This window comes from Salvelinus sp. IW2-2015, linkage group LG25 (genome assembly GCF_002910315.2).
Source record: "Salvelinus sp. IW2-2015 linkage group LG25, ASM291031v2, whole genome shotgun sequence".
Lineage (NCBI taxonomy): Eukaryota > Metazoa > Chordata > Actinopteri > Salmoniformes > Salmonidae > Salvelinus > Salvelinus sp. IW2-2015.
In genome coordinates, this window is record NC_036865.1 from 4476213 (window position 1) to 4503368 (window position 27156).

The 27156-nt window shown below is 42.3% G+C and overlaps 2 protein-coding genes across 3 annotated transcripts; one reads left to right on the top strand and one right to left on the bottom strand.

Annotated features, from left to right (window-relative positions):
- herc4 (HECT and RLD domain containing E3 ubiquitin protein ligase 4) lies at nt 1-23078 on the top strand. 2 transcript variants are annotated; one of them, XM_023969993.2, is made up of 25 exons: nt 1-282; nt 1831-1892; nt 1985-2270; nt 2412-2571; nt 2825-2901; nt 6646-6867; nt 6965-7056; nt 12526-12656; nt 12926-13086; nt 13192-13268; nt 13540-13667; nt 13825-13884; nt 14158-14269; nt 14529-14718; nt 17690-17862; nt 18079-18198; nt 18326-18424; nt 18649-18816; nt 19013-19156; nt 19384-19550; nt 21333-21399; nt 21529-21611; nt 21843-22026; nt 22108-22210; nt 22323-23078. In XM_023969993.2, the coding sequence occupies exons 3-25, from the start codon at nt 2045-2047 to the stop codon at nt 22529-22531; spliced, it is 3153 nt and encodes a 1050-aa protein (XP_023825761.1). In that variant the 5' UTR covers nt 1-282; nt 1831-1892; nt 1985-2044; the 3' UTR covers nt 22532-23078. The 2 variants fall into 2 exon arrangements, with proteins under 2 accessions (XP_023825761.1, XP_023825764.1); XM_023969996.2 differs by lacking the exon at nt 1831-1892 and having other exon boundaries at nt 19-282.
- A 1109-nt stretch (nt 23079-24187) lies between these two features.
- cox5b2 (cytochrome c oxidase subunit 5B2) lies at nt 24188-26822 on the bottom strand. Its single transcript, XM_023969754.2, has 4 exons — nt 26610-26822; nt 25948-26018; nt 24509-24608; nt 24188-24428 (listed from the first exon to the last, which is right to left on the bottom strand). The coding sequence occupies exons 1-4, from the start codon at nt 26707-26709 to the stop codon at nt 24316-24318; spliced, it is 384 nt and encodes a 127-aa protein (XP_023825522.1). The 5' UTR covers nt 26710-26822; the 3' UTR covers nt 24188-24315.
- Nucleotides 26823-27156: the final 334 nt, after the last annotated feature.

A 27156-nucleotide genomic window follows, 5' to 3' on the forward strand; every position in this document is an offset into this window, starting at 1 on the left:
CAGTTTCTAAAAACTCTAGAACGTTACAGTCTTTGACTACGGTATGTTCGAGTGCTTTTCTTCTGTGTATATGACACGGCATATAAAGCTACAGTCATTAATATGACAGTGCATTGCAAACGATTTTGGTATGTGGCGCCAGCAGTTGCCTGATCTCAATGACTATCTACAATTTACACCTTCCGAGCAAGTCTGGTCATCGAAATTTAGCTAATACAAGAAAAACATTTCAGACCTCTCGTCCGTGCCAGCGTTTGCCACCATTGCATTGGCTAGCAACAGGTAAGCAGAATCCATTTGCGGCACATAGGCGGGGTTTGTCCATATTTAGGCAACTAGTGTGGGTTAACTGCTAGTTATCCATATAACTTACCTGTGAAGGTCTGTCTTGATTAATAGCCAGTTAGAATGCAGGCGCTGCATGCTGACAACTGAACGGTGGATAGCTGTAGCTAGATGGCTAGCTAACGTTAACTAGCTAAAAATGTTAACTAACTAGCTAACTAGCTGACTTGTGTCGTGAAATAATAGTACAACCAGTATAATTGGAGGCATCATAATGTTCCCTTTTAGTTGGTAAGTTACCTCTGTACTTTGTGGAATGGCTTGTTTAATAACACTATTTCAAATTGTTTTGTTCCCCTGACACTTGCCCTAGAATATTTGTATAATTCCATGTTGTAGCAGATGWTTTAATGTCACATGCACAAGTAACGTTACAGTGAAATGCCTTTCTTGCAAACTCAACCCAATAATCAATAGCAATGTAATACTAGGGYAAAAAACACGAGAAATATGAAGAAGTCAATAAGTAAGTAAGCATACTATATACAGGGTCAGTTCCAATACAATATTTAAAATGTGCAGGGATACTGGAGTGATGGCGGTAGATATGTATAGGGGTAAGGTGACTAGGCAACAGGATATAGTATAAACAGAGTAGCAGCAGCTTGTGTGTAGTTTGTATAAATATATGTGCATGTTATGTGTGAGGGGGTAGGGCCCTGTTAGTGCAAAAAAAAAATATATATATATATATGTAATTCATTCATCCCCTTGATCTAATGGGTGATTCTATGGGGAAAACCACTTACCGCACCCATTTTTGGATTATGTTTAAGTACCAATGAGATACTCAACACGCACACCTGACAGAGGCATTCTAATTATAGTGGCTAGCTAGCTACTCTGTCAGAGAAGATTCCAGGCTATCACACTTGCAATGCCATGAAATAATTTAGCAAGTAGATAAACCTGGACTTATACTTGTGAAAACAACAGACACAACTGACACTTCAGTGACATTTTAACTGGTGTCTATCACACGTGAGATAAGAATCTAACTGCACTGCACTGCAGTAAAGATGTTCCAGGCCTTTCTAGGGGATACTAAGTACATTTTCGAGAATAACCGCACACCTCCAGCATTGTGAGGCCTTTTATATTCATATAAGTCACATACAACACTAGATAAACATCACACATTCATATAAGTTAACAATGAGACAWCTTCGCTCATAAAAATACCTCATCAGATCATAAAATAGTGGGGCAGGGTGGGGCATTCATTCTTCTGGGGAAGTATCCTAAATGCGGGCCGTTACAGAAGTGAGTGAATTATAGGATTAGTAGGGTATTAATCAACCCCAGATAAAAAAAAATGGAGGTATCCTCACTGTCATGATTCAAGGGTTAATTTAGTGCACTGCACAGGATGATGTCACACAAACATCGTACTCTGGAATGCTGTTCTGTGGTCATTCAATCTGTTGTGTAATGTGACAGTATTTACAAGACTATTTCAGTCTGTTCTGGTGCTTTCCATCACAGATTCCCCAGCCACAGATGGCCCAAGTGTACACAACTTGATATCAGGACTTCTTTGCCACAACGTATGTATTTTTGGATGTTGACAATTTTGTGCTCAGTAACCGACCTCATGTCATTTATTTGACTCTTAGCTATTTCTCTCACCCTTTCACAGGGACTGTAATCCTGTTGACCTGGTCCACACCAGGAGTGGGGCTAGAGGGGAGCGTTGGCAATGCTGTGTTGGGGAAATGCTTCCTTCGGTCAGCTAGGTTTGGGCGGGATTGATGAGGAGATTGTGGTGGAGCCCCGGAAATGTGATTTCTTTCATGGGAAGCAGGTGTGCGATATCGGATGTGGCCGACGGCACACCACATTTCTACTGGGAGACGGGACTGTGTACACCTGTGGCTGCAATGACATTGGGCAGCTGGGGCACGAGAAGTCTCGAAAGAAACCAGGTAAGTGTTGCATGTTCCCCTTACTCTAATTAACCCATAATGGGTCAGCCCTTGTCTAACGCCGTGTTTGGTTGAAAACTATCTTTAGATTAACTGGTAAATCGATGTGTTAAACCATATCATGCTTTGTGTTCCCCATAGAGCAGGTTGTGGCACTAGATGCACAGAACATTGTGGCAGTGTCATGTGGGGAGGCCCATACACTCGCACTGAATGACAAAGGACAAGTGTTTGCTTGGGGCTTGGCCACAGATGGACAGCTGGGCCTTATAAACTTTGAAGATTGTGTACGTGTGCCCAGGTGAATAAAATAATACTTTAAAGTTCTCAGGAAGTTAAAACATAATCCTGTTCATAAATGATATGCGTACAACTCAACGTGTATGAACATGACCCCATTTGTACCGATACTTTTGCATTGTGGTATTTAAAAAAAATAATAATAATAATACTAAAAAAAAGTGATTTGTGACGTGCCTGACATGTAGTGGAGATATATTCTACAACAGCACAACGATTACTTTACTTTAATTGACTTTTTTTCCCCCCCTCAGAAACATCAAGAGTTTATCAGATGTAGAAATTGCTCAGGTAGCCTGTGGATATCGGCACTCCCATGCTCTGTCTAGAGGTAAGGGGGGCATTCGAATAGTCCTTTAAGGCAAAGGAAAGTTCCTAATGCCTTTGGTGACTTGGAAGTTTGACGGGTAGCAAGGAAAAATGAAATGACGCTCGATCAGTCCTTACCTACTTCCCTTTGCCAAGGATGCACAGGACTATCCTTTGACGATTTTTAGCAAAACTCGGCCTAAAGATAATTGTGGGAAATTCTCTGAAACGTTTACTTGACACGATTCAATGCCACTAAATTATCATCGTTATGGTGAGTTTGTTCAATACATGTGGATAGATAAATAAAATGTTGCTTCATTCATGCTTTATATTTCAGTTTAGTGACATCAGAAAGTGGCAGAAAGCTGCCGCTTTCAAGGAGTGGGACTCTAACCCGGAAGCTTATAAGAAATCCCGCTATGCACTCTGACGAACCATCAAACAGGCAAAGCGTCAATACAGGACTAAGATCGAGTTGTACTACACCGGCTCTGACGCTCGTCGGATGTGSCAGGGCCTGCAAACCATTAGACTACGAAGGGAAGCACGGCCGAGWGCTGCCCAGTGATACGAGCCTACCGGACGAGCTAAACTACTTCTATGCTCACTTCGAGGCAAATAACACTGAAACGTGCATGAGAGCACCAGCTGTACCGGAAGACTGTGATCACGCTCTCCGCAGCCGATATGATTAAGACCTTTAGACAGGTCAACATTCTCAAGGCACTTTCAACCTCTCCCTGTCCGAGTCTGTAATACCAACATGTTTTAAGCAGACCACCATAGTGCCTGTGCCCAAGAACACTAAGGTAACCTGCCTAAATGACTACTGACCCGTAGGCAACTTAGTTGGAAGTCGGAATTTTTACATACACTTAGGTTGGAGTCATTAAAACTCGTTTTTCAACCACTCTACAAATTTCTTGTTAACAAACTATAGTTTTGGCAAGTCAGTTAGGACATCTACTTTGTGCATGACACAAGTAATTCTTCCAACAATTAACAGACAGATTATTTCACTTATAATTAACTATATCACAATTCCAGTGGGTCAGAAGTTTACATGCACTATGTTGACTGTGCTTTAAACAGCTTGGAAAATTCCAGAAAATGATGTCATGCTTTAGAAGCTCCTGATAGGCTAATTGACATAATTTTTGTCAATTGGAGGTGTACCTGTGTATGTATTTCAAGGCCTACCTTCAACTCCGTGCCTCTGCTTGACATCATGGGAAATCAAAATAAATCAGCCAAGATCTCAGAAAACAAATTGTAGACCTCCAAGTCTGGTTCATCCTTGGGTTCATCTGTACAAACAATAGTGGCAAGTATAAACACCATGGGACCACGCAGCCGTCAGAACGCTCGAGAACAAAGACCGTTCTGTCTCCTAGAGATGAACGTAATTTGGTGCGAAAAGTGCAAATCAATCCCAGAACAACAGCAAAGGAACAAAAGCAAGCAAAGGTACAAAAGTATCTATATCCACAGTAAAATGAGTCCTATATCGACATAACCTGAAAGGCCGCTCAGCAAGGAAGAACCACTGCTCCAAAACCGCCATAAAAAAGCCAGACTACGGTTTGCAAACTGCACATGGGACAAAAGATCGTACTTTTTGGAGAAATGTCTGCTGGTCCGAGTAAAAACAAAAATAGAATTGTTTTGGCCCATAATGACCATCGTTATGTTTGAGGAAAAAAGGGGGAGCTTGCAAGTTGAAGGATACCATCCCAACCGTGAAGCATGGGGTCGCAGCATCATGTTGTGGGGTGCTTTGCTGCAGGAGGGACTGGTGCACTTCACAAAATAGATGGCATCATGAGGTAGGAAAGTGATGTGGATGTATTGAAGCAACATCTCAAGACATCAGTCAAGAAGTTCAAGCTTGGTCGCAAATGGGTCTTCCAAATGGACAATGACCCAAGCATACTTCCAAAGTTGTTTCAAAATGGCTTAAGGACAACAAAGTCCAGGTATTGGAATGCCATCACAAAGCCCTGACCTCAATCCCATAGATTTTTGGGGCAGAACTGAAAAAGCGTGTGCGAGCAAGGAGGCCTACAAACCTGACTCCGTTACACCAGCTCTTGTCAGGAAAATGGACCAAAATTCCACTCAAACTTATTGTGGGAAGCTTGTGTAAGGCTACTTGAAAGTTGACCCAAGTTAAACAATTTAAAGGCAATGGTACCAAATACTAATTGAGTGTACGTAAACTTCTGACCCACTGGGAATGTGATGAAAMAAATAAAAGCTGAAAGAAATAATTCTCTCTACTATTATTCTGACATTTCACATTCTTAAAATAGTGGGGATCCTAACTGACCTAAGACGGGGAATTTTTACTAGGATTAAATGTCAGGAATTGTGAAACTGAGTTTAAATGTTTTTGGCTAAGGTGTATGTAAACTTCCGACTTCAACTGTACATGCTACCTCAACTAACCGGTGCCCCCGCACATTGACTCTGTACTGGCACCCCCCTGCATATATTGCTATTTTTTTACTGCTTCTCTTTAATTACTTGTTACTTTTATTGCTTATCCGTATTTTTTTTATACCGCACTGTTGGTTAGGGGCTCGTAAGTAAGCATTTCACTGTAAGGTCTACCTACACCTGTTGTATTCGGCGCATGTGACTAATAACATTTGATCAGAGCAAGGCATGAATGAGGATGGACAGATTAAATCAAACGCTATCCTCTTCTTGCTTTTCCTTAAACCGGGTGTGCACTACACAATTTTGGCCCCAATTTAGCAGTCCCAGACAAGTTTGAGATCGGAGACAAAATCCCAATGTTGTCTACTCGTGGCCGTCACCGACGCTCATGTAATGTGAGCGGCTCAGAGACGTAATCTGTGGGCTACCGATCTCATCTTTGAGCAGTCCCAGACGTCCCAATATTTTCAAATGTTTCATTTTATCGGCACAATCTGCAATGCTCRTGCAGTGTGAGATGTGCAACAACAAGTTTGGATGATCAGCAATAGTCAATCGGAGCTCGCCAGAAAAGAAGCCAGTGCAATGATCAAGTTCATCATCCAGAATGTGTAGATTTGAGAGAGCGCGTCGACTAGGCTTACTACTAGCATGCGTTTTGTACTCGCCAAAGTGTCAAATRGTTACAGCTCTGACGTTCACAAGCAATGTTATTKAATTCAAAATGTTGGCTAGATYCAGTATTTCAACGCTGTATGACYAACTCTTTCCAGTTAGACATTCACGCTTAAGGCTGCTWTGAGCTACATCTGGTTATAGCTACGTAAAATGTTATCACATCATTGTTTTGGCGAGACAGCGTGGTACGGAAAATCCTCGCGACCTAGTCAAGAGTCTTGAACTGTTGTGACCTCTGTCTGTGCCACATTGTTTAGTGTGAGCGACATGACAGGAAAAATAGTTGTTTTTAATGGGAGAGGCTCAGTGATATATTTATTTACTTATTTTTGAAAGTCGTGTACACCCGGCTTTAGTGACTATCCCTCCCATCTTTACCTTAAACTCTGACATTTTCAAACGAGGTCAAGGTAAAGTCACTAGGAAAGGGGAAATAATATACATCTCAGAAACAATCCAAATACACCCAAGGACTTCAAACACAACTAACTTGAATTTCCCCCCGGGGATAATAGACTACTCCAGATTATGCATTCACTTTCTGTCTGGTTTGATTTTACTTAAGCAGGGAATTTGCTGAACGATTTGCTTAATTAGGTTTCCCATCTTATATTAAATACTTCAAATGTGTTCCCTTGTTTAGGAGGCCAAGTCTATTCATGGGGACAAAACCGATACGGACAACTAGGGCTGGGAGTAGCTGGACAAGGCATCTCTACTCCCCAAGTCATCCAGTCTTTACAGGGGATTCCCTTCATCCAGATCTCAGCAGGGGGTGCTCACAGCTTTGCCCTCACATTCTCAGGGGCCGTCTTTGGCTGGGGGCGCAACAAGTTTGGGCAACTCGGCCTCAATGACAACAATGGTAAGACTGACTGAGCAACTTTCCTGTGAATCACTGTTAATCATCTGTTTTTGAAAAGAAGCCAGAAGAAATAACATTAAACCAAATAATYTTTCAGATCGGTATTATCCAGCCCTGCTCAAGTCCCTCAGGTCACAGAGGGTTATCTACATCTGCTGTGGGGAGGACCACACTGCCGCACTTACAAAGGTAGCTTCCTCTTACACAGGGAGGTAATAGCTGTATGTAGTAGTAATACTCTAAGTATAACTATACTTCAGAAAGTATTCATACCCCTTGACTTATTCCACATTTTGTTGTTACAGCCTGAATTCAAAATGGATGATTGTTTTTTTTCTTCTCACCCATCTAGACACAATACCCCATAACGACAAAGTGAAAACATGTTTTATAAAGTTTTGCATATTTTATTGAAAATTAAATACAGAAATATCTCATTTACAAACKGTACCAGTCAAGTTTGGACACACCTACTCATTTCAGGGTTTTTATTTATTTGTACTATTTTCTACATTGTAGGATAATAGTGAAGACATCAAAACTATGAAATAACACCTATGGAGYTTCTTCAAAGTAGCCACCCTGTGCCTTGATGACAGCTTTGCACACTTTTGGCATTCTCTCAATCAGCTTCATGAGGTAGTCACCTGTAATGCATTTCAATTAACAGGTGTGCCTTCTTAAAAGTTAATTTGTGGAATTTCTTTCCTTAATGCGTTTGAGCCAATCAGTTGTGTTACAAGGTAGGGGTGGTATACAGAAGATAGCCCTATTTGGTAAAAGACCAAGTCCATACTATGGCAAGAACAGCTCAAATAAGCAAAGAGAAATGACATTCCATCATTACTTTYAGACATGAAGGGCCGTCAATCCAGAACATTTCAATAACTTTAAACGTTTCTTCAAGTGCAGTTGCAAAAATCATCAAGCGCTATGATGAAACTGGCTCTCATGAGGGCTGCCACAGGAAAGGAAGACCCAGAGTTAACTCTGCTGCAGAGGATAAGTTCATTAGTTACCAGCCTCAGAAATTCCAGCCCAAATAAATGCTTCACAGAGTTCAAGTAGCAGACACATCRCAACATCAACTGTTCAGAGAAGACTGCGGGAATCAGGCCTTCATGGTTGAATTGCTGCAAAGAAACCACTACTAAAGGACACATAAGAAGAGACTTGTTTAGGTCAAGAAACATGAGCAATGGACATTAGACCGGTGGAAACCTGTCCTTTGGTCTGAGTCCAAATTAGAGATTTTTGGTTCCAACCGCCATGTCTTTGTGAGACGCAGAGTAGGTGAACGGGTGATCTCCGCATGTGGTTCCCACCGTGAAGCATGGAGGAGGTGTGGGGGTGCTTTGCTGGTGACACTGTCAGTGATTTATTTAGAATTCAAGGCACACTTAACCAGCATGGCTACCACAGCAATACGCCATCCCATCTGGTTTGCGCTTAGTCGGACTATCATTTGTTTTTCAACAGGACAATGACCCAACACACCTCCAGGCTGTGTAACGGCTATTTGACCAAGACGGCGAGTGATGGAGTGCTGCATCAGATGACCTGGCCTCCACAATCATCTGACCTCAACCCAATTGAGATGGGTTGGGATGAGTTGGACTGAGAAGGAAAAGCAGCCAACAAGTGCTCGGCATATGTCGGAACTCCTGCAAGACTGTTGGAGAAGCATTCCAGATGAAGTTGGTTGAGAGAATGCCAGGAGTGTGCAAAGCTGTCATCAAGGCAAAAGGTGGCTACTTTGGAGAATGTAAAATCTCAAATATATATTGATTTGTTTAACACTTTTTTTTTTTAKGGTTACTACATGATTCCATGTGTTATTTTCAAAGTTTTGATGTCTTCACTATTATTCCACAATGTAAAAATAAAAACCCTTGAATGAGTAGGTGTGTCCAAACTTTGGACTTTTACTGTAAGTTTTCWCAKCCCTTTGCTATGACACTCCAAATTGAGCTKATTTGCATTAAATTTCCTTTGATCATCCTTGAGATGRCACTACAACTTGGTTGGAGTCCACCCAGCAGCTTTGCAGTTCTTTACACACTCAAACCAGTGCGCCTGGKACCTACTACTATACCCCATTCAAATGCACTTGCATACAGGCACACATACACAATCCATGGCTCAATCGTCTGAAGMTGTCCCAAATCTCTGATTTGAAGTGGATTTAACAAGTGAGAAGGGATCATAGCTTTCACCCAGATTTACRTGGTCAGTCTGTCATGAAAAGAGTAGGTGTTCCCAATGGTTTGTACACAGTGTATATCTGGGGAAGGATATTAAACAAATTCTAGTGTTGATTAAGAAATTGAAAAAATATGGAAATAKCCAGACTCTCCCTGGAGGTAACCAATAACCCAATGACAACTCTGACAGAACTATGGAGTTCCTTGGCTGGGATGGGAGAACCTGCCAGAAAGACAAGTCTTTACAGCACTTCACCAATCTGGGCTTTATGGGAGGGTGGCCAGACGGAAGCCACTCCTTTAGAAAAAGGCACATGACCGCACGCCTGGAGTTTGAAAAAAGGCATGTGAAAGACTGAGCTCATAAGGCAAAATATTCTGTGGTCTGATTAGACAAAAATATAACTATTTAGTCTGAATACAAAGCACTATATCTGGAGAAAACCAGGCACAGCTCATCACCCGTCTAACACCATACCTACCGTGAAGCATGGTGGTAGCAGCATCATGCTATGAGGATGCTTTTCAGTGGCAGGGACTGMGAGACTGGTAAGGATAGAGGGAACAATGAATGGAGCCAAATATAGGCAAATCCTTGATGAGAACCTGCRTCAGAGTGCAAACGACCTTAGACTGGGGCCAAGATTATGTTCCAACAGGACAATGACCCAAAGCATAAAGCCAAAGCGAAGCTGAAATGGCTTTAGAACAAGAATGTCCCTGAGTGGCCCAGCAAAAGCCCAGACTTGAATCCCATTAAATCTGTGGAAAGACTTGAAGATGGCTGTTCACTGTCGCTCCCCATCTAACTTAGCAGATTTTCTCAAGCTCTGTAAGGAAGAATGGGAGAAAATCCCCAAATCCAGATGTGCAAAGCTGATAGACATACACAAGACGACTCAAACCTGTAATCGCCGACAAAGGTGCTTTTACAAAGTGTTGACTCGAGTGTGAATACTTATGTAAATMAGATATTTCTGTCTTTAATTTTCAATAACTTGCCAAAAATATCTAACATATTTTCACTTTGTCATTATGGGGTATTGTGTGTCAATGGGTGAGGGGAATAAAATATATTTAATCCCTTTTGAATTCAGGCTGTAACACAACAAAATGTGGAATAAGTAGAGGGGTATGAATACTTTCTGAAGGCACTGTACATTGTTATTTCATTCATACTGAACAAAAATATAAATGCAACATGCAGCAATTTCAAAGATTTTCTGAGTTAGTTCATATAAGGAGATCAGTCAATTGAAATAAATTCATTAGGCCCTAATCTATGGATTTCACATGACTGGGAATACAGATATGCATATGTTGGTCACAGATACACTATCTATACAAAAGGATGTGGATACCCCTTCAAATGAGTGAATTCATCTATTTCAGCCACACCCGTTGCTGACAGGTGTTTAAAATCGAGCACACATTCATGCAATTTCCATAGACAAACATTGGCAGTAGAATGGCCTTACTTGAAGAGCTCTTTCAACGTGGCACCATCATAGGATGCCACCTGTCCAACAAGTCAGTTTGTCAAATTTCTGCCCTGCTAGAGCTTCCCCGGTCAACTGTAAGTGCAGTATTGTGAAGTGGAAACGTCTAGGAGTAACAACGGCTCAGCCGTGAAGTGGTAGCTCACACAAGCTCACAGAACGGGACAGCTGAAGTGCGTAGCGCTTAAAAATAGTCTGCTCGGTTGCAACACTCACTACCGAGTTCAAAACTGCCTCTGGAAGCAACGTCAGCACAATAACTGTTCATCAGGAGCTTCATGAAATGTGTTTCCATGGCCGAGCAGCCGCACAAGCCTAAGATCACCATGCGCAATGCTAAGAATTGGCTGGAGTGGTGTAAAGCTTGCCGCCATTGGACTCTGGAGTGATGAATCACGCTTCACTATCTGGCAGTCCGACGGACTAATCTGGTTTTGGCGGATGCTAGGAGAACGCTACCTGCCTGACTGCATAGTGCCAACTAACGTTTGGTTAAGGAGCAATAATGGTTCGGGCGAGGCCCCTTAGTTCCAATGAAGGGAAATCTTAACGCTACAGCATACAATGACATTCTAGACGATTCTGTGCTTCCAACTTTGTGGCAACAGTTTGGGGAAGGCCCTTTTCCTGTTTCAGTATGACAATGCCCCCGTGCACAAAGCGAGGTCCATACAGTAATGGTTTGTCGAGATCGGTGTGGAAGAACTTGACTGGCCAGCACAGAGCCCTGACCTCTATCCCATCGAACACCTTTGGGATGAATTGGAACGCTGACTCCGAACCAGGCCTAATCGCCCAACATCAGTGCCCAACCTCACTAATGCTAGTGGCTGAATGGAAGCAAGTCCCCGCAGCAATGTTCCAACATCTAGTAGAAAGCCTTCTCAGAAGAGTGGAGGCTGTTATGCAGCAAAGGGGTGAACAACACCATATGAATTCCCATGATTTTGGAATGAGATGTTCGACGAGCAGGTGTCCACATACTTTTTGGTCATGTAGTGTACCTTAAAGAAAAGTTAGGGGCGTGGATCAGAACACCAGTCAGTATCTGGTGTGACCACTATTTGCCTCATGCAGCGCGACCATCTCCTTCGCATAGATGTGATCAGGCTGTTGATTGTGGAAAGTTGTCCCACTCTGTAATGGCTGTGCGAAGTTGCTGGATATTGGCGGGAACTGGAACACTCTATCGTATACACGTCGATCCACAGCATCCCAAACATGCTCAATGGATAACATCTGAGTATGCTGGCCATGGAAGAACTGGGTCATTTTCAGCTTCCAGGAATTGTGTACAGATTCTTGCGACATGGGGCCGTGCATCATTATGCTGAAACCTGAGGTGATGGTGGCAGATGGATGGCACGATAATGGGCCTCAGGATCTCGTCACAGTATCTCTGTGCATTCAAATTGCCATAAATAAAATGCAATTGTGTTCGTTGTCTGTAGGTTATGCCTGCCCATACCATAACCCCACCGCCACCACGGGACACTCTGTTCACAACGTTGACATCAGCAAACTGCTCGCCCACAAGACGCCATACACATGGTCTGCTATTGTGAGGCCAGTTGGACACACTGCCAAATACTGCGGCTTATGGTAGAGAAATTGACATTTCATTCTCTGGCAACAGCTCTGGTGGACATTCCTGCAGTCAGCATGCCAATTGCCCACTCCTTCAACTTGAGACATCTGTGGTGTTGTGACAACTGCACATTTCAGTGGGCTTTGATTGTCCCCCGCACAAGGTGCACCTGTGTAATGATCATGCTGTTTTAATCAGCTTCTTGATATGCCACAACTGCTTTGTGTGTATGGAACATTTCTGGTATCTTTTATTTTAGCTCATGAATAATGGAACCAACACATTACATGTTGCATTTATATTTTTGTTTAGTGTACATTCTGAAACCCCTTTCACCTCTTAAGATTTTGTTTTGTTTCTTTCATAGGAAGGAGGTGTGTTTACATTTGGAGCAGGAGGGTATGGCCAGCTTGGACATAACACTACAAACCATGAGATCAACCCCAGGAAGGTGTTTGAGCTCATGGGAAATGTAGTCACACAGATATCCTGTGGAAGGTACAGCACACTGTCTGCTGCGCTATCTCTGCTTTCAAATGTGGCACTGGTCTGTTTTAGAATACACAAAGCAGATTCACCAAGTCTATAGTCTCCAGAATGATTTTGAAAATCATGTGTAGCGTGAGGGATATACATGTATCTGAAACCTATGGTATCTGGGGGAGACAAGTATTTGGGCTGACATTTCAAAGTTCCTAAAAACACTAACATCATAGAAAACATGGTGTCTTGAGAAACATTTGTGATATTTGGTATATCCTTTCAAGACAGCACACTCTGGCCTTCATCCCCTCCTCTGGAAAGATGGATTCATTTGGGCTGGGAGGGAACGGGCAGCTCGGTACACGCTCCACATCCAACAGGAACAGCCCTGCCCCAGTCAAAGGCCCCTGGGTGGCCTACAACGGCCCGACGCCCACAAACACAGGTTAGTACAGGCGCCCTCAGACGGGTTCCACAGGTAAACGCTTGAAGTTTCTGCATCTGATTTGAATCTTTGATTCAGAAGACTGATCATAACTTTATATTCCAGACATGGAGCAGGGCTGCTGTGTTAAGAGGATCTATGCTGGAGGGGACCAGAGCTTTGCCCACTATTACACGCCCCAGGTCATTTTCATACCCCACCAGCTCTAATTTATCAGAGTCCTCATAACTAAGGTTCTGCGCTAACAAATGTTGAATTTATATTTATTTTTCCATGAGAGAAATTTATACATGAAGTGTTGCCAATCCTATTTGGGGATTTTGGTGAGACAGTTTGTGAACATGTCAGACTTCACGTGCTGAGAACATGTCAATGCTTACTGRTTACATGTTCATGATAGTGAAATGGTTTATTTTTTATAATTAAGTAATTTAATACAATTTATTCTGCTAGAACCCTCTGGTGCCTGACGACATCAGAATACCAGATCCCAGAAGACACATATGCACCTTATCTGCTGAACTCACTCAGAGATGGCTGAACCATTATACACACGGAAGACTCCCACAAGAGATTTCCAAGTAAAATCCTCACTTCTCAAAATACGCTCATAAAAAAGAATTAGCTATAGTATGGATGAACAGTGCTTCTTTTTTTTTCTTTTTTTTTTGTCAGAGCTAGATTGTGTATCTGCATGAGCCTGTGTTGAACACTGTTTTTCTTTTACTTTTCTTGTAGCGAGATTGATCTGGTGTTTTCCTCTGCAAGTTGCCTCAATGGAAGCTTTCTGGCTGGGAGGTAATATCAATTACACTTCTCTTTTGAAAATGTTACTGAAAGTATTGAAATAATAAAATAAAWWAAAWAATAATTGAAGAAGAAACAAACTTAGTGGGAAAGGAGGATATCTAGTCAATTGTACAACTGTCTGCCTTCAACTGAAACGGACGATCAGTCTGCATGTTCATTGAAGATTTCTGAAGTGTCAACATTTACTCTACATTTACGCTTTTGCTATGTTCTATTGTCATTGATAAATGTTTTACAGAAGGGAATCTCTGTTTTGTGTAGCCATCCAGATCACTACAACACAAGCAGTAAATGCTCAGGGGTGGACGTGAACATGGCTCGCCTCTTGTTTCACAGAGTCGTTCAACATGACTATCCAGAAATTGCACAGCAGGTGACTTGAACATGGCTGAGAGTAATTTGATTTTTGAAGTATGGTTTACCAAAAATATTCGTCCTCGTGTTATGACATTTGTTGACGCTTTAGCATGTAGGGTATTCCAATTAGTGGTGCAAATAAAGGGAGTCGCTATATTATAAGTCTGGCTGGCTAAAATGACAGTTATCCACTTAACTACAATAGATGTATGTTTGCTACCCGTCTGTATGAATTATTATAGCATTAAACATTACACTGTGTTCTCATCTGTCAGATTGCAGCCAGTCTGGAAAAGAACCTGATTCCCAGACTAAGCAGCTCCCCTCCAGACATCGAGGCGCTGAGACTCTACCTCACCCTGCCAGAGTGTCCTCTCTTCAGCGACCCAAACACATACGTGACTCTGGCCATCCCTTTTGCCAAGGCACTCATCAGTCTGAAAGAGGCTCCACTGAAGGTGCTCGGTAAGTAGCTACAGTTGAAGTCGGAAGTTTACATACAGTCGTGGCCAAAAGTTGAGAATGACACAAATATTGATTTCCACAAAGTTTGCTGCTTCAGTGTCTTCAGATATTTTTGTCAGATGTTACTATGGAATACTGACGTATAATTACAAGCATTTCATAAGTGTCAAAGGCTTTTATTGACAATTACATGAAGTTGATGCAGAGAGTCAATATTTGCAGTGTTGACCCTTCTTTTTCAAGACCTCTGCAATCCYCCCTGGCATGCTGTCAATTAACTTCTGGGCCACATCCTGACTGATGGCAGCCCATTCTTGCATAATCAATGCTTGGAGTTTGTCAGAATTTGTGGGMTTTTGTTTGTCCACCCGCCTCTTGAGGATTGACCACAAGTTCTCAATGGGATTAAGGTCTGGGGAGTTTCCTGGCCATGGACCCAAAATATCAATGTTTTGTTCCCCGAGCCACTTAGTTATCACTTTTGCCTTATGGCAAGGTGCTCCATCATGCTAGAAAAGGCATTGTTCGTCATTAAACTGTTCCTGGATGGTTGGGAGAAGTTGCTCTCGGAGGATGTGTTGGTACCATTCTTTATTCATGGCTGTGTTCTTAGGCAAAATTGTGAGTGAGCCCACTCCCTTGGCTGAGAAGTAACCCCACACATGAATGGTCTCAGGATGCTTTACTGTTGGCATGACACAGAACTGATGTCTTCTCCGGACAAGCTTTTTTCCGGATGCCCGAAACAATCGGAAAGGGGATTCATCAGAGAAAATGACTTTACCCCAGTCCTCAGCTGATTGACAGAGGAAGAACAATGATTCCAAGCACCACCCTCCTTTTGAAGCTTCCAGTCTGTTGTTCGAACTCAATCAGCATGACAGAGTGATCTCCAACCTTGTCCTCGTCAACACTCACACCTGTGTTAACGAGAGAARCACTGACATGTCAGCTGGTCCTTTTGTGACACGGCTGAAATGCAGTAGAAATGTTTTTTGGGGATTCAGTTCATTTMCATGGCAAAGAGGGACTTTGCAATTAATTGCAATTCATCTTAATAACATTCTGGAGTATATGCAAATTGCCATCATACAAACTGAGGCAGCAGATTTTGTGWAAATMTATATTTGTGTCATTCTCTCAACTTTTGGCCACGACTGTACATTTAAACTCAGTTTTTCACAATTCCTATAATTTAATCCTTGTAAAAATTCCCTGTCTTAGGTCAGTTAGGATCACCACTTTATTTTAAGAATGTGAAATGTCAGAATAATAGTAGAGAATTATATATTTCAYCTTTATTTTTTTCATCACKTTCCCAGTGGGTCAGAAGTTTACATACACTCAATATTTGGTAGCATTGCCTTTTAAATTGTTTAACTTGGGTCAAACYTTTAGGGTAGCCTTCCACAAGCTTCCCACAATAAGTTGGGTGAATTTTGGCCCATTCCTCATGACAGAGCTGGTGTAACGGAGTCGGGTTTGTAGGCCTTGCTCGCACACGCCTTTTCATTTCTGCCCACAAATGTTCTATAGGATTGAGGTCAGGGCTTTGTGATGGGCACTCCAATATCTTGACTTTGTTGTCCTTAAGCSATTTTGCCACAACTTTGGAAGTATGCTTGGGGTCATTGTCCATTTGGAAGACCCCATTTGTAACCAAGCTTTAACTTCCTGACTGATGTCTTGAGATGTTGCTTCAATATATCCACATAATTTTCTGCCTAATGATGCCATCTATTTTGGGAAGTGCACCAGTCCCTCCTGCAGCAAGCACCCCCACAACATGATGCTGCCACCCCAGTGCTTCACGGTTGGGATGGTGTTCTTCGGTTTCAAGTCTCCCCCTTTTCTTCCAAACATAATGATGGTCATTATGGCCAAACAGTTCTATTTTTGTTTCATCAGACCAGAGGACATTTCTCCAAAAAGTACAATCTTTGTCCCCATGTGCAGTTGCAACCGTAGTCTGGCTTTTTTATGGCGGTTTTGGAGCAGTGGCTTCTTCCTTGCTGAGCGGCCTTTCAGGTCATGTCGATATAGGACTCGTTTTACTGTGGATATAGATACTTTTGTGCCTGTTTCCTCCAGCATCTTCACAAGGTCCTTTGCTGCTGTTCTGGGATTGATTTGCACTTTTCGCGCCAAAGTACGTTCATCTCTAGGAGACAGAACGCGCCTCCTTCCTGAGCGGTATGATGGCTGCGTGGTCCCACGGTGTTTATACTTGCATACTATTGTTTGTACAGATGAACGTGGTACCTTCAGGCGTTTGGAAATTGCTCCCAAGGATGAACTAGACTTGTAGACGTCTACAATTCTTCTTTCTGAGGTCTTGGCTGATTTCTTTTGATTTTCCCATGATGTCAAGCAAAGAGGCACTGGGTTTGAAGGTAGGCCTTGAAATACATCCACAGGTACACCTCCAATTGACTCAAATGATGTCAATTAGCCTATCAGAAGCTTCTAAAGCCATGACATCATTTTCTGGAATTTTCCACGCTGTTTAAAGGCACAGTCAACTTAGTGTATGTAAACTTCTGACCCACTGGAATTGTGATACAGTGAATTATAAGTAAAATAATCTGTCTGTAAATAATTGTTGGGAAAATTACTTGTGTCATGCACACAATGTCCTAACCGACTTGCCAAAACTATAGTTTGTTAACAAGAAATTTTGGAGTGGTTGAAAAACGAGTTTTAATGACTCCAACCGAAGTGTATGTTAACTTCCGACTTCCAACTGTATGTTCTGTGAACATAGTGGAGCAGCAAACTGTTCAGAGAGATTAAGTCTGGGTATTTAAGTGAAGTATTAGCATGTTTTGGTATTTTGAGTGATTTTTCAACATATTGATTTCAGTCAGTGTTTTTATAGATTCTACTATGTGGTCAGGTAAACCTCTTAGTTTATTCCATTTTTGCATCCAAATTGTCTCAAGTCTCTTTGCTTTGCTCTGTACTGATCCAGGTAACTGGTGGTCCCAATTCGAAGCCCCGGTCTTCCAGAGGCTAGTGGAGCTGTATAAGGTGGTGGTGGTGTACCTGCTGAAGATGCACAAGGTGGGAGTCCCCCACTCAGAGCAGAGGGTCTTCACCTGCTTCCTGGACACGGCACTCAAGCTCCTGGAGATCCTACACGCTGTGAGTGTTCATACACAAGTCACATATGCCAGATTCACACTATGGGGCCGAGCTGTATGGCGTGATTCAAGCAGTACTGTAGAAGAGCAGTCTTTCTCACATTACTCCTAGTTATAGACGGAAACATTTATGGTTTAAAAATTATTATTTTTTATTATAAGCTTTTCATTGAAATGCCTCAGGGTTAACATTTATTTTATTTTATTGATCTCCTAGGTGAACGAACGAGCCGGACATATTATACAGTACGACAAATTCTACATTCACGAGTTGGATGACCTGATAGACATCCGAAACGACTACATCACATGGATTCAACAGCAGATGTACTCTATGGTGAGTTAAGGAACTTCAATACGATCCCTGAATGCACAYTTTGTATTGAGAACCCATGGAATCTCGTCGTCTTTTACAAATGCTGTCATTAATATCCGACCCTAAGCTATTGCTTCTGTCCCCTTAGGCTCATGACAGTGCGGTCACCCTCTGTAAGTACCCCTTCGTGTTTGATGCCCAGGCAAAGACCACCCTGCTTCAGACTGATGCTGTTATTCAAATGCAGGTAAGGATGAGTGACTCATTCGTTTTTTTACACGTTGAACAAAATAATTAATTGTGTGACAATTTCCATGATTTATCTTGTAGTTGCACCATGACGGTTGAGCTCTCTTTAAAAATGTGTCTTATGCTTGCTTGTTTAGGTTTTCAAGCACCTTGAGATTTTTCTGTATAATGAAAAGCGCTGTAGCGGTTGAATCGATTTAGAATTATTTCTGGCGTCATTAGATGGCAGTGGACCAGGCGCAACGGCAGAACTTCAGCTCCATGTTCCTTCCCGTGGTGGAGTCTGTTAACCCCTGCCTCATCCTCATTGTGAGGAGGGAGAACATCGTCGGGGACACCATGGAGGTCCTCAGGAAGTCCAAGAACGTCGACTACAAGAAACCTCTGAAGGTTAACCTGTTTACCCTCTGCCATCACACCTGGGTTGTATTCATTAGGGCAACAATGAGCATCTCTTATCCTGAAGTCCCCCCCTGTTTTCTTCCGTTGCCGAACACAACCCTGAACCTGAATTGGTCAGATCAGACTGTTGAGACTGCTGTCCTGGATGTACGCTGGAGTTGATGGTTATGTCCTTGCAATGCAGGTGATCTTTGTTGGAGAAGAGGCGGTCGATGCAGGGGGTGTGCGGAAGGAGTTCTTCCTTCTCATCATGAGAGAGCTTCTGGACCCCAAATACGGCATGTTCCGATACTACGAGGAGTCCAGGCTGATCTGGTTTGCAAACAAGGTACACTGTTCTATTGATACATTTCACTTTTGTTTCATTCCAGTGAAATGTGTTGTTGTCTACGCATTGTTGTGTCAGTTCAGAAAACTCTCTAGCTTTACGTTGTAACTTTGTCAAGGTATTCCCAGTAGTGMTATTTTGTTGTATTCTGTTAAATCTGAAGTACTGGTATGCTTGGACACCATCCTGGTTGCATTTCCTCACTCTATGGACCATGTTCCTCTCAGACGTTTGAGGACATTGACCTGTTCCAACTCATCGGGGTCATCTGTGGGCTGGCCATCTACAACCTCACCATCGTGGACCTCCACTTCCCAGTGGCCCTGTACAAGAAGCTGCTGAAGAGGAACCCCACGTTGGATGATCTTAAGGAGCTGATGCCTGATGTGGGGAGGTCAGTTTAGGGGTCAAGCACCTCGGGTTTCCCTTAAGCACTAATGTGGATGCACGGTCTGCTTATTGCTTTCATGATGCAATATAATGTAAATGGTTGTGGAAGATTCTTGAGCATCAGAGGATATGAGAAGGTTGACATAACATCTCCAATGCAGCAAATTATATCGTTTCAAAAAAGTTTATTCCAAATTATACACTGAGAATACCCAACATTAGTATTGAATTGCAATTGGACCCGCCCCTCTTTGCACTCAGAATAGCCTCAATTCATCAGGGCATGGACTATACAAGATGTCAAAAGCATTTCATCCCACAGTTGTTAGGTTGGCCGGATGTCCTCCTTCTTGATATACACGGGAAACTGGAAAAACCCAGCAGTGTTGCAGTTCTTGACACAAACTGGTYCCCCTGGTACCTACTTTCATACCCTATTTAAAGGGACTTTAAATATTTTGTCTTTCCTATTCACCCTCTGAGTYGCACACATACACAATCCCTGTCTAGATTGTCTCAAGCTTTAAAAATCCTTTACCCTGTCTCCTCCCCTTCATCTACACTGATTTGAAGTGGATTTAACAAATGACTCTAAGGGATCGTAGCTTTCACCTAGAATCAACTGGTCATTCTATGTCATGGAAAGAGCAGGTGTCCTTAATGTTTTGTATACTTAGTGTACAGTGCTTTCGGAAAGTATTCAGACCTCTTGACTTTTTACACATTTTGTTACATTACAGCTTTATTCTAAAATGTATTAAATAAATGTTTCCCCTCATCAATTTTCACACAATACCCCATAAAGCGAAAACAAGCTTTTAAATACCTTTTTTTTCTCTTCATAAGTATTCAGACCATTTGCTATGAGACTCAAAATTGAGCTCAGGTGCATCCTGTTTCCATTGATCATCCTTGATGTTTCTATAACTTGATTGGAGTCCACATGACAACCCGCTTAGAGTTTGCCAAAATGCACCTGAGGGACTCCGACCATAAAAAACAAGATTCTCTGGTCTTATGAAACTACGATTGAARTCTTTGGCCTGAATTCCAAGCGTCACGTCTGGAGGAAACCTGGCACCATCCCTACGGCAAAGTATAGTGGTGGCAGCATCATGCTGTGGGGATGTTTTTCAGCGGCAGGGACTGGGAGACTAGTTAGGATCGAGGAAAGATCCTTAATGAAAACCTGCTCCAGAGCGCTCAGGACCTCAGACTGGGGGCGAAGGTTCACCTTCCAACAGGACAACAACCCTAAGCACACAGCCAAGACAACACAGGAGTGGCTCCAGGGCAAGTCTCTGAATATCCTTGAGTGGCCCAGCTGGAGCCCYGACTTGAACCCGACCGAACATCTCTTGAGAAACCTGAAAATAGCTGTGCAGAGACACTCCCCATCCAACCTGACAGAGCTTAAGAGGATCTGCAGAGAAGAATGGGAGAAACTCCCCAAATACAGGTGTGCCAAGCTTGTAGCATCATATCCAAGAAGACTTGAGGCTGCAAAAGGTGCTACAACAAAGTAGTGAGTAAAYGGTCTGAATACTTATTTAATTGTGATATTTCCATTTTTTATTTTGTATACATTGGCAAAAATGTCTACAAACCTGTTTTTGCTTTATCATTATGGGGTATTCTGTGTTGATTCAGTAGAAAAAAACAATCACTTTTAGAATAAGGCTGTAACGTAACGAAATGTGGAAAACGTCAAGGGGTCTGCATACTTTCCGACTGCACTGTGGGCTGTAGTATGAGCAATTTCCCCCTTTTTTTCACTGAAAACCAGGAGTCTGCAGCAGTTACTAGACTACACAGAGYATGATGTTGAAGACACATTCTGCTTGAACTTCACAGTAAGTTTCAACATTTTTACATCAATGTACTTTAGCTAGCTGAATCTCTTGTCTAGAGATAGCAAAGGGGTGACGACATGTGCAAGGCTTACTAGGAGAAGTCAATGTTATTTGTCCAACTTGTTTCAGGTTACAGTGGAAAACTTTGGCGCCACAGAGGTCTTGGAACTGGTTCCAAATGGCATGGATATCTGTGTTGACAACTCAAACAGGTACTTTTACAGAGTATTCCAAGTTCTTCTAATTGAACCTCTACTTAGCGACAAAGTCGGGCTGAATGTTCAGTGGATTGATTTGATTAAAAGTTTTTGAACAAATGTATAGTTATGTAACAAAATGGTGCTTAATCGTATGTCTTGTCTGAGTGTCGAAACATATGTAGAGAGCRTCTGAGTGTCTGCTGATGCGTTTCTGAGTATTATTTTTCATGGTGTTCCCCTCAGGCCTGAGTTTGTCTCTGCATACGTGGACTACATCTTCAATAAATCAGTGGCCGCGCTTTTCGAGTCCTTTTTCGCAGGCTTCCACAAAGTGTGTGGTGGCAAAGTCCTGGAGCTGTTCCAGCCCAACGAACTGCAGGCCATGGTCATTGGCAACACCAACTACGATTGGAAAGAGCTTGAAAAGGTACYGAGGTGTCACCATTCGCTTGAATGATCTCAATTGGTCTTGGAGTGGTACAGTGATGGAATTTGTTTCTTTCACCAGAGCACTGAGTATAAAGGAGAGTATTGGGCTGAAAATCCAACCATCAAGTTCTTCTGGGAGGTGTTCCACGATCTCTCTTTGGAGAAGAAGAAGCTCTTTCTCTGTAAGGCACTATTTGAAAGCATTCAGACTGTCATGTCACAATGCCATGCTAGCAGGGGCTATTTACTGCTTAAATGCTTTTGGCACTGAAGTAATGTGTATTGTATTTTCAGTGTTTCTCACAGGAAGTGACCGCATTCCCATCCTGGGCATGAAAAGCCTGAAGCTGGTGATCCAACCCACGGGAGGCGGGGAACACTACCTGCCCGTTGCACACACCTGCTTCAACCTATTGGACCTGCCCAAATACAGCAGCCGGGAGACGCTCCAAAACAAGCTTCTCCAAGCCATAGATCACAATCAAGGTTTCAACCTGGCCTAACGAATGGCACACAGACAATGCCTAGCTCCACCCAGACTGTCACATGCACACGTCTTTGCCCCGTCAACTGACTCGATTCGTGCTTTAAGACTGCAGCACTGTCACCGGCGTGAAATGGAACAGACTAAGCAGCGMTTGCAGGTGGGCAAATGGTTATGCAAGAGGCTTGAGGGCTTTCTATTTCAAGGCCAATCTTTGCTTTGAAATTTCAGCATCATTGACAATTTCACACGTCACAATATTGAAGACCCAGTTGAGTTCAAATTCAATTCATATTGTTTGATATTTCTCTTGTAGATTAGCTTTTACCCGTGTTTGGATATAAACCTGTCTAAATAGGCCAAAGTTCTGGTATAAAATCTTTGAGCTCAGCTGGCACAAGATAGCACTTGTTCATGAATTAAATGAATCTTCTACTTTGGCAATTTCTACCATGAATAGAAATGAATCTACCATGGTAAAAACATGGTATGAATGTGAGCATTTGATGTTGCGTGGATGTTCTTGGCTGTAAGCCTTAACTAGACAAATAAAAAATAAAACATTACAGCCATTGGTATTGTGTGTATGACCAAGTGTATATGAATTTTGGCTTCAACTGTTAGAATGCTGCTCTAAATAAAACATTGCATTTTTGTGGATATTATAGGCTAGTACCAACATGAGTTTTGTTTATCAATTTAATTCCTCTAAAATGTGTATTGCGATAACACTTCGGTGCTTTATAATTACTTCCCTAACATTACACTAAACTGTAGATAACGCTCATGTTATACATCACTTAATGGATTTCTATTCCATGTGTATGTGGCATTGGGGAAAGTATGATTGAATGTATACTGAAAAATAACACAACATGTAAAGTGTTGGTCCCATGTTTCATGAGCTGAAATAAAATTTCCCAGYAATTTTCCATGCGCKCAAAAAGCTTATTTCTCCTTTCGCAAGATAATCCAACCACCTGGCCGATGTGGCATGTCAAGAAGCTGATTAAATTGCATGATCATTACACAGGTGCACCTTGTGCTGGGGACGATAAAAGGCCATTCTAAAATGTGCTGTTTTGTCACCGACACAATGCCAAATGTTTTGACGGAGCGTGCGATTGGTATGCTGACTGCAGGAATGTCCACCAGAGTATTGAATGTTCATTTCTCTACCATAAGCTGCCTCCAATGTTTTAGAAAATGTTGCAGTACGTCAAACCGGCCTCACAACTGCATACCACATGTAACCACACCAGCCCAGGACCTCCACATCTGGCTTCTTCACCAGCGGGATCGTTTGAGACCAGTATGTCTGTAATAAAGCCCTTTTGTGTGGGAATAACTCATTATGATTGGCTGGGCCTGGTTCCCCAGTGGGTTGGCCTGGCTCCCAAGCGGGTGGCCCCTGCCCAGTTGTGAAATCCATAGATTAGGACCTGATTTATTTATTTAAATTGACTGATTTCCTTATATGAACTGTAACTCAGTAAAATCATTGAAATTGTTGCATGTTGCGTTTTTATATTTTTTGTTCAGTATAGAATGCATATCAACGTTGCCCCCGTTCAACCTCCAAGTGCCCATATATCTGATGTTTTAACAATCATTTTCTAACAAGGCAAATTAAGCGTTCCAGGAATATGAAGATTAAAATTGCCTGTTGAGACAWTTCAAATTGACAGTATTTTAATGTTAAACTACATATTAATCAGCTGAAATGCACATATTGTTCAGGGTAGAGGGTGAGTTAATGAGGCAGGTTATCCTGGTCCAGTAGCAAGGAGCTTGGTGACTGTTTCAGTGGGGCAGCTCATGATGGACAAACTGGTAGTGGGACCCACATTCGGGACAGCGCTGGGGCTTCCCCTCGTGGAGCCAGAACCACACAATGGCAGTGTTGTCCTCTTCACCTATGGTACATAATCACAAGTGTTGGCACATTTTTATATTCTTCTGYGAAAATTGTAAAGCATGAAAGTATGGTACTTACACAGACAGCCTACCAGCCGTTTGTCACTAATGCCTGGGACAATGTGAGGGTCTTCTTTGGTTCCAGCATACTCCTTGGGTTTCAGAATGCTCCAAGGATCCTGCATTTTTTCCCCATAAAAAGTACAAGTATGAACACAAATCAATCTTATTTGAATTGAATCAGACATCACAATAGGTTGAAACAAATATACAGTGCAATCGGAAAGTATTCKGACCCCATGACTTTTTCCACATTTTATGTTACAGCCTTATTGTAATTCATTGATTTTGAAAAAATCCTCAATCTACACACAATACCCCATAATGACAAAGCGAAAACAGGTTTCAGACATTTTTGCTAATTTATTAAAAACATGAAACATAACTTGTGTATGATTGAGCTCAGGTGCATCCTGTTTCCATTGATCATCCTTGATGTTTCTACAAGTTGACTTGAGTCCACCTGTGGTAAATTCAATTGATTGGACATGATTTGGAAAGGCACACACCTGTCTATMTAAGGTCCCACAGTTGACAGTGCATGTCAGAGCAAAAACCAAGCCACGAGGTCAAAGGAATTGTCCGTAGTGCTCCGAGACAGGATTCTGTTGAGGCACAGATCTGGGGAAGGGTACCAAAAAATGTCTGCAGCATGGAAGACGTTTGGAACCATGAAGAGTCTTCCTAGAGCTGGCCGCCCAGCCAAACTGAGCAATCGGGMGAGAAGGGCCTTGGTCAGGGAGGTGACCAAGAACCCGATGGTCACTCTGACAGAGCTCCAGAGTTCCTCTGGAGATGGGAGAACCTTCCAGAAGAACAACCATCMKTGCAGCACTCCACCAATCAGGCCTTTATGGTAGTTTCCAGACGGAAGCCACTCCTCAGTAAAAGGCACGACAGCCCACTTCGAGTTTGCCAAAAGGCACCTAAAGGACTCTGACCATGAGAAACCAGATTCTCTGGTCTGATGAAACCAAGATTGAACTCTTTGGCTTGAATGTCAAGCGTCACCTCTGAAGGAAACCTGGCACCATCCCTATGGTGAAGCATGGTGGTGGCAGCATCATGTTGTAGGGATGTTTTTCCGCGGCAGGGACTGGGAGACTAGTCAGGATTGAGGCAAAGATGAACGGAGCAAAGTACAGAGAGATCCTTGATGAAAACCTGCTCCAGAGCGCTCATGACCTCAGACTGGGGCGAAGGTTCACCTTCCAACAGGACAACGACCCTAAGCACACAGCCAAGACAATGCAGGAGTGGCTTCGGGACAAGTATGAATGTCCTTGGGTGGCCAAGCGAGAGCCAGGACTTGAACCCGATCAAACATCTCTGGATGTTTGTGTAGATTGATGAGGGGGGTGTAATCCACTTTAGAATAAGGCTGTAACATAACAAAATATGAAATAGTCATGGGGTCTGAATCCTTTCCAAATGCACTGTATGCTATCTAGATATGACCTTTCCTTTCTTCAGTGCCTGCATGGCACGTCGCTCGAGTCCAGTGGCCTGTTCCTCATCAGTTGGAATCCCTGGAAGGAGACTGTTTGTGAGACACCTGTGACTTTATATGCTACTTGACATTCAAATTAAGGGCATAATGTTTATCAGAACAAGAAAATCATGTTACCTCTTAACAGAGTGCACGCAATAGTTATGAGTCAAACTGCACGTCCACAAGCACACACAACTCATGTCCTCCATGTTAAGATATACCTGGCACCAAATCAACGAATGTCTGCCAAAGAAGGTGGGTCTATCAAGGGGCCTTCCAGTGGTTAAAATCCAAATGACCTTCAGTTATTAACAAATGTAGTAGGTTTCGCGTTTCTAAATACAGTAGCATCATTTTACAATTAATAACACTGTCAAATTGGTAGTTATTTTATGAATGCGTCATGCACGTGTATTCCGTGATTTGGTATTCTATTTTTACAAATGTGGTGCCTAGGCGAAGTGTTGCCTTGTAGGATATACTTGCAGAGCACAGTCATTATATTGTTTATTCTATAATGTCAAATAATTCAAAACAGATTAGTTATTAGATTTGATGGACATTCTGACGGACCACAACCGATTAAATGTATTTTACACACACAAATTAAATTTACGCACACACGTACCTTTTAATGTGCCCATAGCGCGTGGCAGTGATCTTGCCACAACATTGTTTCTTGCCAATTGCAAGGTTGTACAGGTACGGAGTAAAAGCCTGCCTGCCATAATGAACTAACTCACTTTCGCTTAAACTACCGCGTGTGATCTGAACAATCTGCTGGACTGAAATGACCCCATTTATTTCCAACCTTGACTTGATTGACGGAGTCAACGGTCCACTCACAAAGTAACGGTCTTATGAATTGGCCAATTAAAAAAGGATAAGCAACGCAAGCGAACAGGGGCACACTTTTTCGATTTTTATGTGTGTATTTAATTTTTATATATATRGTTTAATAGTAGACAATGTTCAACAGATAACGCCCTGGCATGAACACACAAAAAAACGTGCTTCGCGCGTCAAGGTCACCGTATGACCATTAATCTGAACCTATGCTCAAAACATTTTAGTAAATGACTAATATATTTAAGAGTAGTTCAAATGTTTCATGGCCTTGTAATGAGTCTACACCAAAGCAGTGACAGTTGTATGATTGCTGGTTGCTAATGGTT